Source organism: Eutrema salsugineum, unplaced genomic scaffold (assembly GCF_000478725.1).
Source record: "Eutrema salsugineum unplaced genomic scaffold, Eutsalg1_0 scaffold_13, whole genome shotgun sequence".
Classification (NCBI taxonomy): domain Eukaryota; kingdom Viridiplantae; phylum Streptophyta; class Magnoliopsida; order Brassicales; family Brassicaceae; genus Eutrema; species Eutrema salsugineum.
The window spans coordinates 7,926,118-7,942,333 of NW_006256885.1; the positions used below are offsets into that span (position 1 = coordinate 7,926,118).

General features: G+C 36.5%; 4 protein-coding genes across 6 annotated transcripts; 1 reads left to right on the forward strand and 3 right to left on the reverse strand.

The window, feature by feature from the left end:
- Nucleotides 1-199: 199 nt before the first annotated feature.
- On the reverse strand, nucleotides 200-2,616 carry LOC18024208 (DNA excision repair protein ERCC-1). The gene is made up of 9 exons (XM_006408038.2): nucleotides 2,298-2,616; nucleotides 1,795-1,912; nucleotides 1,606-1,709; nucleotides 1,417-1,516; nucleotides 1,235-1,311; nucleotides 1,037-1,136; nucleotides 879-950; nucleotides 711-779; nucleotides 200-620 (listed from the first exon to the last, which is right to left on the reverse strand). The coding sequence occupies exons 1-9, from the start codon at nucleotides 2,588-2,590 to the stop codon at nucleotides 312-314; spliced, it is 1,242 nt and encodes a 413-aa protein (XP_006408101.1). The 5' UTR covers nucleotides 2,591-2,616; the 3' UTR covers nucleotides 200-311.
- Nucleotides 2,617-4,760: 2,144 nt separating this feature from the next.
- Nucleotides 4,761-6,228, reverse strand: LOC18024209 (E3 ubiquitin-protein ligase ATL6). Its single transcript, XM_006408039.2, has one exon. The coding sequence runs from the start codon at nucleotides 6,121-6,123 to the stop codon at nucleotides 4,930-4,932; it is 1,194 nt and encodes a 397-aa protein (XP_006408102.1). The 5' UTR covers nucleotides 6,124-6,228; the 3' UTR covers nucleotides 4,761-4,929.
- A 1,549-nt stretch (nucleotides 6,229-7,777) lies between these two features.
- LOC18024210 (branched-chain-amino-acid aminotransferase-like protein 1) lies at nucleotides 7,778-12,100 on the reverse strand. Of its 3 annotated transcripts, XM_024159578.1 has the most exons (20): nucleotides 11,964-12,100; nucleotides 11,496-11,594; nucleotides 11,342-11,413; nucleotides 11,133-11,225; nucleotides 10,880-11,017; nucleotides 10,728-10,786; nucleotides 10,539-10,641; nucleotides 10,275-10,463; nucleotides 10,077-10,177; nucleotides 9,942-9,996; nucleotides 9,759-9,845; nucleotides 9,533-9,602; nucleotides 9,352-9,437; nucleotides 9,219-9,272; nucleotides 9,053-9,136; nucleotides 8,900-8,971; nucleotides 8,720-8,800; nucleotides 8,604-8,639; nucleotides 8,301-8,397; nucleotides 7,778-7,985 (listed from the first exon to the last, which is right to left on the reverse strand). In XM_024159578.1, exons 1-20 carry the CDS (start codon nucleotides 12,039-12,041, stop codon nucleotides 7,972-7,974), a joined length of 1,668 nt encoding a protein of 555 aa, XP_024015346.1. In that variant the 5' UTR covers nucleotides 12,042-12,100; the 3' UTR covers nucleotides 7,778-7,971. The 3 variants fall into 3 exon arrangements, with proteins under 3 accessions (XP_024015346.1, XP_024015345.1, XP_006408103.1); XM_024159577.1 differs by lacking the exon at nucleotides 7,778-7,985 and having other exon boundaries at nucleotides 8,076-8,397; XM_006408040.2 differs by lacking the exons at nucleotides 7,778-7,985; nucleotides 9,533-9,602 and adding an exon at nucleotides 9,615-9,666 and having other exon boundaries at nucleotides 8,076-8,397.
- Nucleotides 12,101-13,420: 1,320 nt separating this feature from the next.
- LOC18024211 (GDSL esterase/lipase At3g05180) lies at nucleotides 13,421-16,186 on the forward strand. The gene is made up of 5 exons (XM_006408041.2): nucleotides 13,421-13,679; nucleotides 14,442-14,642; nucleotides 14,743-14,909; nucleotides 15,286-15,556; nucleotides 15,852-16,186. Exons 1-5 carry the CDS (start codon nucleotides 13,421-13,423, stop codon nucleotides 16,097-16,099), a joined length of 1,146 nt encoding a protein of 381 aa, XP_006408104.1. The 3' UTR covers nucleotides 16,100-16,186.
- The last annotated feature ends 30 nt before the right edge of the window (nucleotides 16,187-16,216 follow it).

A 16,216-nucleotide genomic window follows, 5' to 3' on the forward strand; every position in this document is an offset into this window, starting at 1 on the left:
ATTTCTACTTTATTCATGAGTAAATAACATCACATCTAAAATGTTAAAGAAGATCATCAAAGTTCAAAATCATTTTAAAACCGAATTTTCAGACCATCGCTCGGACTAACAATTTCCACTTTCTATCTAGGTCTTCCCTTTCTGGATTCTTTTTCTTCCATAAATTACTGAAAATGGCACAAACCAAGAAAAGCTAAATAGAAGTTATTAACAAAAGTTTGAAATTAATACAAAAGATTCGGGAACTATCCCACTCTACCTTACACTCAAACCTTTGGTTACAATTTTAGGAATATGATCAAAAATTTGTGTTAATCTTGGTGGGTTTCAGCATCTGACTCTGTTGTGGAACCTTTCTCCTTTTGTTTCTCCTTTTTCTTGCTGAGTTTATCTGAGTATCGAGCAAAAACAGCTGAGAGTGCGGTCTTCACGGTTTTCTCGGGTTCTTTCCTCTTGCGTTTCCTCGAGTCCTCCACAAAATCCTCGTCTGCTTCAACAGGTTCCTCTGAGTTCACATCCTTCTGATTTACAGTCTCCGGGATTATTGGTTCTATAACAGACGGGTAGCTTGAAGTTGCACGCTTGAAAGGTTCGTGGAATGTATCGTACAACCGCTTCACCTGAGGTTTTTAAAGTGATTTTCAGATTAAAATCTGCTCCTATATCACGAACTATGTATCTTTTTGGGTTATAGGCGAAGAGAAATGTACCTTGCGTTCGCCAATCCCGGGACAGCGAGCTAAGTCTTCCATGGATGCATCCATTATATGAGCAAGAGACTGCATAAAACATGTTTTTGAAGGTATCCAATTTTAGTTGAATCATAGAAAACATCAAATTCACAATAACTGGAAAAGTTTTATTTTTTAAAGCTCAACCCCGAATGTAGAACCAAGTGTGACTACATCGCTCTTGTTCACATGTCGGATGCTTGTAAGAGAATGGTTAAGCTGCAAACAACAATTACTCCGTCAAACATATTATAAAATTGAAAATAACACAAATATCAAAAGCGCAGGTTGCAGAGTTTCCATACTCGTGAGAGATAATCTGTATCCATCTGGCCTTGGATGAGATCCGCGGGTTTGTTTTCATAGACTTTGATCGTTTCCAAATAACGGGCACATTCAGTCAAGCTGCAAGAGTTTTTACACGAAAGTTGTATACAACGAGAGGCAGAGTGATTGACAATGTGTTATCACATGAGCTGCGAATGAGTAGATAGATGAGATACCTCCAGGCGCACAATAGGGTGCAATCATGGAGAAGAGCGGTTTTCGTGACTTCAAGCAATGGTTTCACCGAATCTTCCTGAGCAAGAATCATAACGACATCATGAGAACAGCATATGCAATGTCTAAGAAAATTATTCGAATATCTCTTCAGCATTTAGCATAGAGCTAGGATTTAACTTACAACGTCGACATGGCAAAGAACAATACGGAGCTTAAAGTTCTTTTGTAGTTCCCTTATGCGGAAATAGAGATAATCCGGATGCAGTAGATGATACCGCAAGCTGCAGGGAATCAGCAAGCGTGACTTAAGAATATGAAAACATTCTGTGATTTTACACATAAATGGAAAATGATAGTTGCAGAGTTTCACCTTAAATACAAAGCGCAAGTGCTTTGACCAAGCAAGTAGTCCGGAATGATTTCTGAGAAAACCCATTTAACATTCCTGATATGTTTAAGAAGCGGGTTTCCTTTCTGCAAGAATGTTCATTTGGAAATAAAACTCAGATGAGTTCCAATTAACATGGAAACTGAATCATGGAGGTTTAAGTCTCCTCACCTGTCTATTGCTAACGAGGATTGCGTTACGAGACTGAGTTGTGTTCGACGACAAAGAGTCGCCAGTAGCTACAGGAGTAGAAGAAGAAGATGAAGCCACATCGGTTTGAAGCGTTTGGCTGCGATAAAAGCAGCATCCACAAAAAAAAAAAACACATGGAAATTTAGATATGCAACAAACAATGCAATCATTAAACAACGCCATACAAACTGAAAGCTGATTGATGGTATACGAAAATGAAGTACGAAACAGCAATCTCCATTAAAACTTGAACAAGCTACGTAGGCTAAATTTCTACACTTTTATTCTTCTCAGGAAGTATAAACATTCCATACACTTTGATCCAATACCCAAAATTACTTTTTTCATAGAGAAATCGATTCTAATTTGATCTTCATACATAAGAATGATAAAATCGGTAGAGAGTTTCGGAATTGCAGAACTAATTGGTCTAAAATCTGGAAAACTAACAGATATAGACATCTAATACCAAGCATTAACACCTTGTACTGGGCACCTGAGAAGCGCCCGGCAGCTTCGACGGAGAGGCGGCGGAAGAAGGCGGAGGAGGAGGAGGAGGAGGAGCAGAATAGACGTCGGACGATTTGACGAAAGCGAATGCCTGAGAGAAAGACTGGGAAGGCTTGAAGAGAGATGGAGGCGTGGACTTCGTCTGTGAGCTTTCCAAGACTTCCTGGTACGAAGGAACACCAATTACGATCTGGGTTTTGGGTTTGTTAGCAATCTGCTGGGGCATGCCTCTGGATTTCTCTCCGTCGTCGTCTTCGTTCGCCATGAGTGATCGGATCGCCGGAGCTATTTTCTTTCACGTTCTCAACTTCCCATGGAAGAACATAGGTTTTATTGGGCCTTAATTGTACAAGCCCAAAGCGCAGAAGATGGTAATTTATTTGTTTTTTATCTTCTTGGGCCTTTTTTTTTAGAATTATCAAGATTCAAGGATCTCGTTGAAAGCTCTAGAGAATCCAAGCTGAATCCCTATTAGCACCTAAATCCGAGATTTGGTTCCACACCTCTTGACGTCGTTGACTCATCGGATGACCATAGACGAAGGTAAAAAAGAATGACTTTGTACTTAATTTTGATGTCTATAAAATTCGGAACAGATGAGAGAATCTCGACGTCAACATCTGATTTCCAAAATAAAGCTAGACCGCCACTAAATCTAATTAGTGGAACCATAAACTTGTTGCTGTAACTCATTCACTGACAGAACATATGTTGACAAGAGTTTACTAGGTACACAAACATTTGCGTGTTTAAATATGAGCCTATAAGACGATTTTGATTAGATAGGTGTAAAAATGAGCCAACAAGCTTTTGGTTAAGATAAGTCCAGTATATTTTTCTTACTCGAAAAATATATGTTTTACGTGTAATTTTATTATATGTCATTGATGCAACTTATAATGATTGATGAGAAAAAAAGAAAACATGGAGAGTTATCGATGAACACGGGAACAAAAAAAGTTATAAAATGTTTTGCATTTGTGTAAGTTAATGACAACAACTCGTCCGTGCTGACGTCATAGTCTCGTTTAATTTCATTACCATAGATTGGTTTCTCGTGGACATTTTGTCTGGCTTTACACATTTTTGTCTTTCAGGATTACCTACCCATATTTGAATTAAATCGAAAGAAAGCAAAACACGTATTAGAAGTAGAAAGTCCGAGAAGACATGAATTTGGTCTGGTCCTTGTAGCCTTTAAAACTAACTCTTAAAGAATTTCGGTCGTGACGGTGTGCAAATATTTTTGTTTTCGTTTGTCGTTATATAATCTAGACATACTGCTATGTCAAGTTTACACCTAAATAATGTATTAACTAACGAAGCAGCAAACCCAGTTTATTCAAGGGTTCTAATATATGCACCTGCTGCGCATAGATTACATGTGAAACATATCATTATACATTTAACTATGTAGTCTCTTCTGGATGATAATTGTGCCCTTCTGGAGTATATATATTATTTTTTTATCAAGCCCTTCTGGATCAAAATTGACTAATGATTATTCCATTCATACGCGGTGAGATCCGTGACCTGACTGAAAACCTAGTGGCGGTCAATAATTTTCATATATAACAAAATTGCATGGAATTATTTGTAATAGTATATTTGTTCTTCTGGAAAGGACAGCAATTCTAAATCGTACAAAAAACTGATTTATCTGATAACGTTTTAAAAACGAATATTGGTACATCAAACCGTAGTCGGTGTTTTACTGTTTTGTTAGTCTTCTGTATAAACTACGAAGTAAAACTCTGGTTATAATCAGTGTCGTGCTTAGAGTATTAGAGGCCTAAGGTATATGACAAGAAAAATTTTCCATTTTGCTCTAATTATTTTTAAAAAAATATAAGTTGTAAATCAAATTTAAATATTATTTTATAAGATATTATAAAGTACTAATACTTTTTATTAATATATAATAAATTTTCAACCACAAAAAATAACATAAAAATATATATTAACCAATATACTAATTTTCTTTTTTTAGACACCAACCAATATACTAAATAAAAATACAAAAATTAGGAACTTTAAAATTTGCTTAATATTAAAAGAGCCTAAGGCAAATGCCTTATTTTTTGCTCATTAAGCACGGCTCTGGTTATAATAACTAAACCAAGCAAATGCTTAATACGGTAATACCATATATATTTAAATTTCGTCGTATCCATTAGACCATAAGAATTATGTTTTTTTGTTAGAAGAAAATTAAGAGAGCTATATTCTGTTGTATGCAACATAAAAACTATATTCTACTCGCATGTTTATCTTATCGATAGCTATATTCTTTGTCGACGAATAAGACCTTTTTTATTTATTTGAAAAAACCAGAAACCAACCTGCACCGCACCGCACCGCACCTCACCACTGTCCATTGTTTGAATATTGTTCCCTTCTTCTTTTTTATGCATTATTCTCTTAAAGTAGATCTCTTTTTCGGATTTGACTTTGATTTATATTTACGTTACAGAGATTTAAGAATACAAAGTTTAACAATAAAAAATTAAGGAAAATGTATCGCGTGTTCTATTAACAATCCCAAATAAAACAAAAATGGAAAAGATAAGAAAAAAGTAGTTACGGCTAAAAAGGAAAAGTAAACTAAACCGGTAATCTCACCGAACCGCTCGTTGAGCCACCAGTACCGGTTGATTTAACCGAAGTTCCTTCGCCGTCCTTATTGACTCCTCCTCGTACCGACGAGTTCCTCCAAAGAAACGACGCGTTTCTAAGAAAAGCCCACCGGTCTGATCGTACCGAATCGCCGGTTGAATTCTGTACAGCGTTGGCTCGAACACTACCGGTAGCACCTAGCCTAATGGAACCATCATCTCGACTCCTCCACAGAAACGACGGTGTCTTACGGAACAACCATCGATCAGACCGAGCCCTTGACCGGTCAATCGGTTTACCTCTCCTCGAACTCCCTCCCCTAGGAAGAACCAGAAGACTATTCGACCGGTTTAGTTTCCAATTCGCCATGATCCTCTTCCTCACATCTTCCGGTAACCGGAGAGTAAAGCGTTCGGTACACTCTCCCGGTTGAACCACCGAATGCCCCGTCGTGTGCGATCTCGAGAACTTGACTCGTTTAAGATCCACCGGCACTCCAGGTAATCTCCTCGAATCGATTTCTGCCGTCTCCGATCGCTCCGGTACCGGAGCTGCAACCACCGGTTCAGGATTAACCACCACCTGCTGCAATTCAAGATCAGTTTCGGTTCTTCCCGGTTCGACCGATTCGCCTTCAGCTACTTGCTCGGCGAGATTCGCTCTGCAAACAGGGCAAGTCACGTGAGCCTCGAGCCAGGCGCCGATGCAGTGAGGGTGAAAGACGTGATCGCATTTGGGAAGCAAACGCAGCGTTTCGTCGTCTTCGAATTCGTTCAAACAAATCGCGCACTCCAACTCTCCTTTCCCGAGCTTCTGCGTCTTCACATCAGAGTACAAGAAAGTCGGGAAAGTCTCCACCACCGAGGCGTCGAGTCCACGCGCCGCCGCGTTGACGATTCCTCTGGATCTTGCTCCGCCGGCTGGAGAGACGCCGGCGTCGGGAACGCCGGAGCAGTGGCGGAAGTAGATGGAGAAGAAGCCCATGAAGAAAAGAGCAGCGATCAAGATCACGACGATCACGGCCATGGCTGGACTTAACCTGCCGTAGTTATACACTTCAGTTCTCTGATCGGGCTGTCCTTGACCCGCCGCTAGCTCCGCCGCTGATAAGATAAGCAAGAAAACAATCGGAAAAACGCCGGAAAAAGCCGTGTGCGGCTTCACATGATCAGATTTTCTCATGATTTTTAAAATTGCCACTTTTTTTGTTCTTTTCTTTATGGTTTCTGAAAGTTGTTTGTGTTTTGTCTACTAGAGGAGGAGAAAGAGAGTTTATGATAGCATAAAAAAGAGAGTTTTGAAGGAGCGAAGAAGGGATTGGGTGGGTTACAGTGATGTCAGCAGTTGGGTCATTCCAGAGTTCCACGTGGCAATATGAAGCTTCCTCCAATCAAAGAACATGATCTTCCTTCCTTTTTTTTTTCTTTCTTTTTTTCAACTCAATTTTTTTTTTTTTTTTTTTTTGGTTTCTCAAGTTTGTTATTTTTCCTTTTGTTTCCGTCATGGTATATTGGTAGGGCTCATGGCGAAATAAGTTACATATTTCTCGGGATTTTGTAAATTTTAAGCGTAACATCACATTTTAACCCATCTCTAGTAATTTAAAACATCGCATAACGAGAAGAGTTATGTATTTGTGTTTTTGAAATTTTAAACATCGCATAACGAGGAATTTATCTAAATTCCGGACAGCTTTTGTATTTGTGTTTTCTTGTTCAAAGACGTCTATGCTAAATTTTTTTTTTTGGTAACAGACTATGCTAAATTTCTTTATATATCGTTTTCATTTCATTAGAAGTCAAAGAAAGGACTTTTTGTTTTGTTTTTATTTTTCAATAAAAACGACTTTTTGTTTTGAGTTTAAATTTTCAACTTTCAACTGTGATCCTAGAATCTCTTATATATATATATATATGCCAAATTAAGGAATTGCTTTCATAACTTTGGGTGTTCCCTTATAAAAAGCTGGTTTTACTAACTGATACTATCACGTAACTATTAAAAAAACAACTTGAAGCCTACTTGCCACTCAAGTAAAAGCGAAGACAAAACTCCTACAGAATCGGGTTCCGCAACTAATAGAATAAAACGAAATTTTTTAGGCCATTACTTGCCAAGTTGCCATTAACAAGTAAAGGCCTTTCGTAACTCGTTTATCAAAAAAAGGTATACCATTATACCTTCAACTAGTTTTTAGGTCATGAAACCTTTATAAAACAAAAAAAGCTACGAACATTATAGATGACAAATCAATAAAACAAATACTTCTTGGTTGGACCCCCTCTTGAGTTGTGAGTTATATAATCAAGCAAGTCTACCAGTCAGAGTTCTATGGCATATCTACACAGTAGACACAATTATATTATAAACAATATTCTAAAATTCATTAAAACTCAATTATAAGTTTCATGATTCCATAGATTCATATCATGACACTGTCACACTGGTGTCGTGATTTATAGGAATGGCATTCCAAGACGAATGCTCAATAGTTTTCGTGTTTCGGGCATTTTCAACCGTGAATCTAAAATATGTTATTCAATAATTACGTAAAGCGTGGTTAATTTGGTCTCTTGTTCGCTTCCCTGGACCTCGACCTCTACTTTTTCTTTTCGTCTTTTTGATATATATATATGAATATATATGGTTGCAATTTGCAATTAAATAATTTGCTATCCTCTAATTTTTTACTAATATGAATCGACTTAAATAGAGTTCAATGATAAATTGAGTTTTCGACGTGAAAAAAAAGTAAAACGTTTGATACGTGGTGGCTTTATTTATGGTCATACGTCTCACGTTGGGTCAAACAAGAAACGCTGAATCCGATTTAAATTTAATTTATAGTATTAGACTGAGTCTATCCAAGACTCCAACAGTGACCTTCTAGAAGTAAAAACAGCACGCACTTCTTACAAACATTCGAGTAAAGCTTAACTACCCACCGTTTTTGCCGAGACGAAAAGTACGAATAAATGACTGCGGGAAGTCTACAATCTTGATTTGTTTTTTCTTCCTTTGCAGCAACTACTATCTTATATCCCCTGAAAAGTGAAAAGAAAGAAAGCTTTTTTTTTTCCTCAAAACCAATTGAATCATGTGAAAGTTGAATACTTTTATTTTTGAGTGCTAAGTTTCCTCGTGTTCAACTCCTAAATAAACGGTAAAACTCAATTGAGTCATGTGATCGAAGCTTTTTAATTTAATCTTGCATTTATTAAGCTATGACTTAATCATAACCAAAAAAGTTTGATACTCACAGATAGATATTTTAGTAACTTTCATTACTTCCCTCTCACTCTTTCTCTTTTTTTTTTTGTTGGTATTTCAAGGTTCTTGATAAGTAGGTATTGGCACACCTGAATCCTCTGTCAGTTTCTTGTAAGCGTTTTGCAGTGTTCTCGTTACCGGTCCAACTTTTCCATCACCAATCACACGTCCGTCTATTTTCACAACCTGTAACAAAAGAGCATAGATTGTGATTAAATAATAATCTGTTCTTTTCTAATGGTTAAGTAAGACCCCCTGAACATTTCATCACGAACTTTAGCAATGAGTTACCTAGAGGAAATCACTATCTACAAAGGTCTTATGAAAAATTACTGTTTCCACTTAGTGAATGTCATAGATTCAGGTGCCTACTAACTAAAAACTGTACATACCGGGCTTAGTTCTCCCATAGTTCCCGTTGTCCATACCTGAACAAACAAACAAAAACCCTGTTTTGATTTTGCTAGAGAAAGAGAAGGGCACAAGTTCGATTTGTACGCTGAAAAACCTCATCAGCTGTATGGAATTCCGAGAGACTTATTCTTCGTTCTTCTAAGCTGAAATTCTCTCTAACCACAAGTTCCATGACCTTGGAAGAATATAGGAAAAAAGATTTAAAAACAAAAGGGTTTATATCAATTACTGAGAGATGTTTCTCAACAAAAGAATGTGAACTTTTTTTCCTTACAGTAGCTCTTGTTATGCCAGGGAGACAGTAATCTGCGTGAGGAGTAAGAACACAGCCTTTCTTCACCATAAACTGTATAACAGGAAAGAAATGTGTTAATCTAACGATTTTCGACAAAAAGACCTGCGGATGAACCATTAAATGCTTACTTACAATGTTGGTTGCATTGGTTTCAGATACATAACCATCTTTGTCAAGCATAATGGCGTCCGCGGCATTGGCATTGTTACTTTCAATCTGGTTTTTCCCATTACAAATAAAATTTACTCTCACAAAACTCTGCCAATTTCTCGAACTTTCTTGCTTTGAAAAACAGTACCTTTGCTAGTATGTTATTAAGAAGGTTGTTGTGATGAATCTTGGAATCCAAATTCTGACAAAACAGAAAGAATTTTGAGAAATCAGCAATTCAAGTTATATGATGCAGAGAAATTGCTGAGCCAAATCCATACATTGGGCGAATTGCGGCGTGTAGTTGCAGTCACCAGAACGATTCCACCATCATTGTCATACACTGGAGGCTTCCATTCCGCAAGCACTGCATTATTTGAAAGTAACGATCAAAATTTACATGTAAACCGAACTCCAAAGTAACCATTTTATTACAGTCTTTTTTTTTTTTTTTTAACTCACTTTTATTGTTCATTAAGAAGAAACCATTACAAGCCATGATTTTATTACAGTCTTGGTTGTTGGGATAAATCTGAAAGGTTACCAATAAGAGTACATCCATATCGATTAAACGCAGGGCTCATTCCAGAAGTTACCTTAAACAAACAAGTTGTATAGTTTTTAAAGACTAAAATGACCAAAAATGTAAACACATTTTTTTAAAAGCAACTTGAAATGAATGCAATACCTTTTTCCCTCGAGTTAGAGACAACCTGATATGTGTATTGTCAAACATACCATTTGCTATGAGAGTTCCGAAGATAGCTTCTTTTATCTGTATGTTTTGCCATGATAAAGCTATCATGGTAACGTTGTTTCAACAGAAAAAAAAAAAGACAAAAACTTCGATTTTTGATCATCAGATGCTTACCTCTTCACGCGATGGAACATTGTCGAAAGCCAGAGCCTTTGCTGAATCAAACAGCCTAATCCAACATTTTCAACAGAAGGTTTCTTAGAAAACTCTGTTACTTGCTTCTTAGTTTATGGATTATACTGTTTTTACCGATCTAGATGTTCTTCAAGCTTGAATATCTTCCCCTTGTAAATCCGAAGTCCTTCCCATACCGAGTCACCCCCTTGTACAACCGAGTCAAAAACTGAAACCTGAAGAAGAAAGAAGAAGAAATAGAACTTAATGTTTTAGAATGCAAATCACAAACATGAGTGACTCGTTAAGTTTCGTTCCACAAGTCAATCACACCTTTGCCATCTCACGAGGCAAAATATCGTCACCAACCCAAGCAAGAAGTTTTGCGTTTTCAGGAACTGGGAGACTAGGAGTAGGCAAGGTACTGCTCAAGAGTGAGGAATTGTGCTTCAAGTGGCTCCTAAGAATGTTGTAAAGCGGTAAACTTTGCTCCAGCAAATCGTAATGCGACAGAGGAAATGTCTGAGAAAAAGCCAATACCAAACACATCTTAAATTGATATTCACAATCATTAACCACAACAAACCAGAGTTTTACCCGAGGATACTTCTTTGGAGATGAGAAACCCGTTGATTCGTGCACACTCTTGTACCACCATGGTGCCCATACTCCATCTTCTGGTATAGGACCAGCCTCCCATCTAAAGCAACACACAACAAAACATAGAAAGATTACAGTTTTTTTGACATTTATAAAACCGAGAGAGAATGCAAGGAGAGGACCTACTTGAGCATAGAGGCTTGAAATGGAATCTCCAAATCATCGCATAGACCGCGTAGTGTGGTCTGTATATATATAAATGGCACAACATGTAAGGACTAATGCACAAGAGAAGTGACATGATTTGTTAAATTTTTTGCATATTAGAGAAACAAAACCTCGGGATCTCGCTGAAGCTCATCAGCATCGATGACAGCTGGTGGTGTTCCCATCTGACAAAGATCACTGTATATCGACAGTAATTCCCCCAAGCCTAATTCGTAAAACGATGGAGGGAGTACTTTCTCAAAGGAAGGCTGCAAAAAAGGATAAAACAGAGCAGAACATTAGATGAAAATATTGGCTAAAGATGAGACCTATAACAGAACATTGGACCAACCTGAGAACAAAGAGTTTGATGAAAAAGCTAACCAGTATGTTAAGAGGATTTCGTATCAATATGAAATGCTTTCCTTTACTCATCAGTTCACTTGGCAAACCGAGAAGCCTTTGTTTCGAGATGTGCTGTTCAGAGGAAACAAAAGAACACACTATCTATTAGAGAATGAGACGACAAAGAAAGTCTGAAAATGGTTCTTGAAGCTTCCAAAACAAAACAAAAAACACTCGGAGAGTTTCACCTTACAATACCGGTACTTCTTCGATCCTGATCCGTAAATGATATCTTTCACAACCTTATCTCCATTGTTCGCCTAACAAATATACGAGACGACATTTTAAACTTGTTTTTTTCAAAGAAAGACTCAAGTAAGACCTAAAAGCCTATAATCATACCATCTTGGAGAGAACCTCGTCTCTGTATGGCCGATCAACACCAGTAGCTTTAAGAAATGCTGCATACAACGGCTCGTCGACAACTTCAATGTCATCTCTCTGAAAAAAAGTGGACACAAAATCAATTTACGAAAGAAAACCAAAGCATTTCCACAGATTGTTCGAGGGATCTCAAGTTTCCAACATTTCAGAAAGATACAGAGAAAAGTTGTTCTGCAGTCAAACTTCAAGAAAAAACAAATTGTTTTATTCTTTTCAAGTTAACGGAAAATTGTTTGTTCCACTGCAAAGAGAAAAACTATAGAACAAAGATTGATATTTCAATAACTAGTAAACAGAAAAAAAAAAGTTTTCTACCAAGGTATAACTCAACTTTCTCAAGACCCAAATCGAGAAATCAGAACCCGAGTTCAATATTTTTGGATGCAAGTAAGCTTTTGAGCTAACACTGAAGAGGAGAGTGATTACCTGTGCAAAGGAGTACATGAGGCTGGTGCTGAGAGATCTTGGGGCAGACCATGAGTGAATCACTTCCGGTTCTGCCATTAACAAAGATGGTGAAACCAAATGGAACTCTTAACTATGGTCTATGTGATCACTTTTGTTATCACCTCTTAAGTAAATTAGTAAAGTGTTCTCAGTGTTGTGAATGTCATGTGTTGTAAAGAGAAAAAGGACAAGGATTTGGACAGCAAAACTTGCACGCATATCAATTCTTTGTCTACTTGCAAGTTAGTAAGGGAAAAAAAAGATACCGACTTTATGTAACCCATGTAAAAAAATACTTCATTTTAAAAATGGAACTCCTGGATGAAAATAACGTGAGAAACTCCAATTATATTATTATCCAATTGAGAGATATAATTGCCTCTGTGTGTGTTTTTTGTGGGCAGATGGGCTTTACAATCCGCTGATGGAACAGAGGTAGAGAGCCTGAAGATTCTGCTTGAGCCATTGAAAAAGTGCTAACGAAAACGTCCTTCTTCGATCGCTCAAGCATCACCTTCACGCCCTCTTTCGTGACTCTTGCTGGTAGTAACTAACAATTATCCAGAGAGAGGATATGAAGACCCGACGACGTTGCTCCGCCGTGTCCCAATCTATCGTCGGAGTTTTCAAAACCTATGGAGAAGAAGGATATTTGGGCTTATTGGGCTTAAATATATTATGGCCCATTGTAAACCCAATATCCATACTTTTTTAGTCTTTCACGTTACGCTCGCATGATGGTACGAAATGAAATCATTTCGATGATTAAAAAAAAATGAAATACTACAAATAGTTCTAAATTCGAATGTAAAATGTAGCGCAACCATAAACCTTTAGATCCAAGTCATCATATTCTTGCAGATTCATTATGCGCATTATGAATTTATCTCCAGAGAAAAAATCATTACATATAGAAAAATATGAACCAAATTTTCTAACTACGTCAAAAATCAACCTAATAAATTCCCTAGCTATTTACCATATAAATTATATACACCTTTGTATTGACATTTATGATTACATAATACGCAGAAATTTCAGAACATTGACCCATATACAATATGATTACATAATATGCAAAAAAAAAAGCCATTGATTATACTCATCAATAGTTTTCTTGGACAATTACTTCCCAAATCTTATCTTGAGATATCATGAAACCAAAACAAAGTCGTCTCTAAGTCTAATCACACATGTTAGTGAGATTTATGTGATGAATTACATAAAACCAAGAAAAAAAAGTGTCACGAGAGGAACACACCACAATCATTTTGTTTCTTTCTATATTTCTAAGCAAACTCCATTCTACATTCATTAAACTATACACAGTACACACGTACGTGTATATTACATATACATACAGATGTATGTGATGTGGATACTTGTATATATATGTAATATGTATGAATGAGAAGGCATAAAATATACATTAAGCAATGGAAACCTTTTTTCACACTCCTGTTACGTTGTTACTATTAGTAGTCATGTGTCATACTCTGCCTCCTCTCGCTGGTTCTTTTCCGATTTCTCCCAATTTTCCGGCGGTTTTCAACTTCGGAGACTCTAACTCTGACACCGGAGAACTCAGCTCTGGTCTTGGATTCCATCTCCAACCTTCCTATGGACAAACCTACTTCTTTAAACCTCCATCTACCGGAAGATTCTGTAATGGACGTCTCATCGTCGATTTCCTGAGTAATTATTCTTTTCTAACTCCATTTTTTTTTTAAGTATGATCAACGATTTATAATTTTACATAGTTTTACAAATTGCACCACGGCAAAATTGTCATGGTTTCCTGAATACAATTTTTTTTTCTTTTTTTTTTTTACTGAAATCGTTGCATGATCTTAGAATTTGCAATATTTTTTATTATTTGTAAATTAATCTTTGCAAGATGATTTAATTGATTTTTGTAGTGCGGATTTTATGCTCATGTAATTCGCATTGTGGCTATATGGATTCTTATGAACCAACACCCGCGGCACCTCCGTTTAACCGAAAAATAAAACTAGTTTTAGGATTCTTAAACCAGTTATGACATTTGTTGTCTATTTGTCCAGATAAAATTCTATTGTGTGAGTATGTCATCTGAAATAATAGCATACAACTCACGTTGCTCTATAGAAAATAGATACCCCTGTTATTTCCAGGCTAGTTTTTATGAAATAGTAATTTTTAAAAAAAAAATCTTTATCTATTGTGTTACTTTTCAATTCAGTGATAGATTGATGTTAATAGTTTATATTCATAAAAATTGGCAAATTTGATATACTGAAAGATCCACTATTAGAAGAAAAAGAAGAATCACTCTTTCTTTATCAACTATTATATAAACTTGACCGCTCTGTGATGGCCCAAAAGAAACTTATAAGCATAAATTTTTTTTAAAGATCAAAGATGAGAGGTTTTGTTGTAGTGGTAATTAGAAGTTTCTAAAAAAGGAAATTTTTGTAGTGGAAGCAATTGGTCGGCCTTATTTGAGGCCTTATTTGGATTCGGTAAGCACACAAAGCTACCGGAGAGGCTGCAATTTTGCGGCGGGTGGGTCAACAATTCAGAAGGCAAATGCTGCATCCATTAGCCCCTTTGGTTTTGGTGTTCAAGTCTCTCAATTCGTCACCTTTAAATCCAAAGTCCTTCAATTGATACAACAAGGTAACTAAATAATAATTAATATATATCCAATAGACTTATTGAACGTGATGGACCAATGTATTTGTTTTCTGGTTTTCGTTTGCTTTTTTTTTTTGTTCAGATGAAGGGCTCGAAAGATACTTACCGTCCGAATATTATTTCAAAAATGGATTGTATATGTTTGATATCGGACAAAATGATCTTGCCGGAGCATTTTACAACAAGACACTAGATCAAGTTCTTGGTCTCATTCCTACAATCTTAGATATTTTTCAAGATGGGATAAAGGTCGGTATTTACACAACGAGTCTTGAGTCTCAACTATAGTTGACAATTAAAATTGGTTTATAAATACTGTGACTTTTAGATAGTTTGTCATTGCTATAGCTGACTACTCGAATACAAATTTGAGCTGACGGTATATTAAATGAAGAGATAAGCTACGAAATGTTAAATAGTTGGATTTCCAAAACGTATGGAGAAAGTAACCCGGATATGTTTGGTTTATCAAAAGACTTTTGAACCAGTTGACCCAAAAAATAGTATATTTTTGAACTCAAAAAAGACAAGTACACTTAACTATACGTAACAAAAAAAATCATATATTTTTGATTATTATCATTCTTATTACATTCTCATTTTCTGAAATTTTTTTTCTGTATAGAGATTATATGCAGAAGGGGCAAGAAACTTTTGGATACACAACACAGGGCCACTTGGGTGTTTAGCTCAGGTTGTGTCAATATTTGGGAGAGACAAATCAAAACTTGATGAGTTTGGTTGTGTCAGTGACCATAACCAAGCTGCTAAGCTCTTCAATTTGCAGCTTCATGCTCTTTTCAGGAAACTCCCTCAACAATATCCTGATTCCCGTTTCACATACGTAGATATCTACTCGATCAAATCCGACCTCATCCTCAATCATTCCAATTACGGTACGTATTAATAACAAGTTCATTCTTCTGATTAGAAAATATTTTGTTTTAGATGTGCAGTGCAGCTACTACCTAGTGGTGCCATTTTAACCAAACCAAATCAAATTCCAATGGGTACAGAATATAACCCTTCTTTTTGCAAACCGGTCGGTACTTTTTTTATTTATTTCCACAGAAAAAAAGTCGATTTTTTTTTCAAACCAAACTGAACCGAAAGCTGTTAAACCTAACCTTTACTTGTAGCTGTGAGGCTGTGACTGAAAACCTTTTTTTTTTGGGGTATGATAAATAATAGGTTTTGATCATTCGATAATGGTATGTTGTGGAACCGGAGGACCACCATTGAACTACAATAATCAGGTTAACTGCGGTTCGACCGTGAAATCATCAAACGGTACCATAATAACAGCCAAAGCTTGTAATGATAGTTCCAAATATGTTAATTGGGATGGAGTTCACTACACCGAAGCTGCAAATCGGTTTGTTTCACTGCACATTCTCTCCGGTAAATATTCTGAGACGTCATCGTCTTGGAATCTTTAGAAATGCCTCTACAAACATTGTTGAAGGAGTAGTGAGAGAATTTACACGTTAATGTTCTACATAGATACATAAATATCTAATTATTTAAGCATGTTAGTTATATGTTAACTGATTATT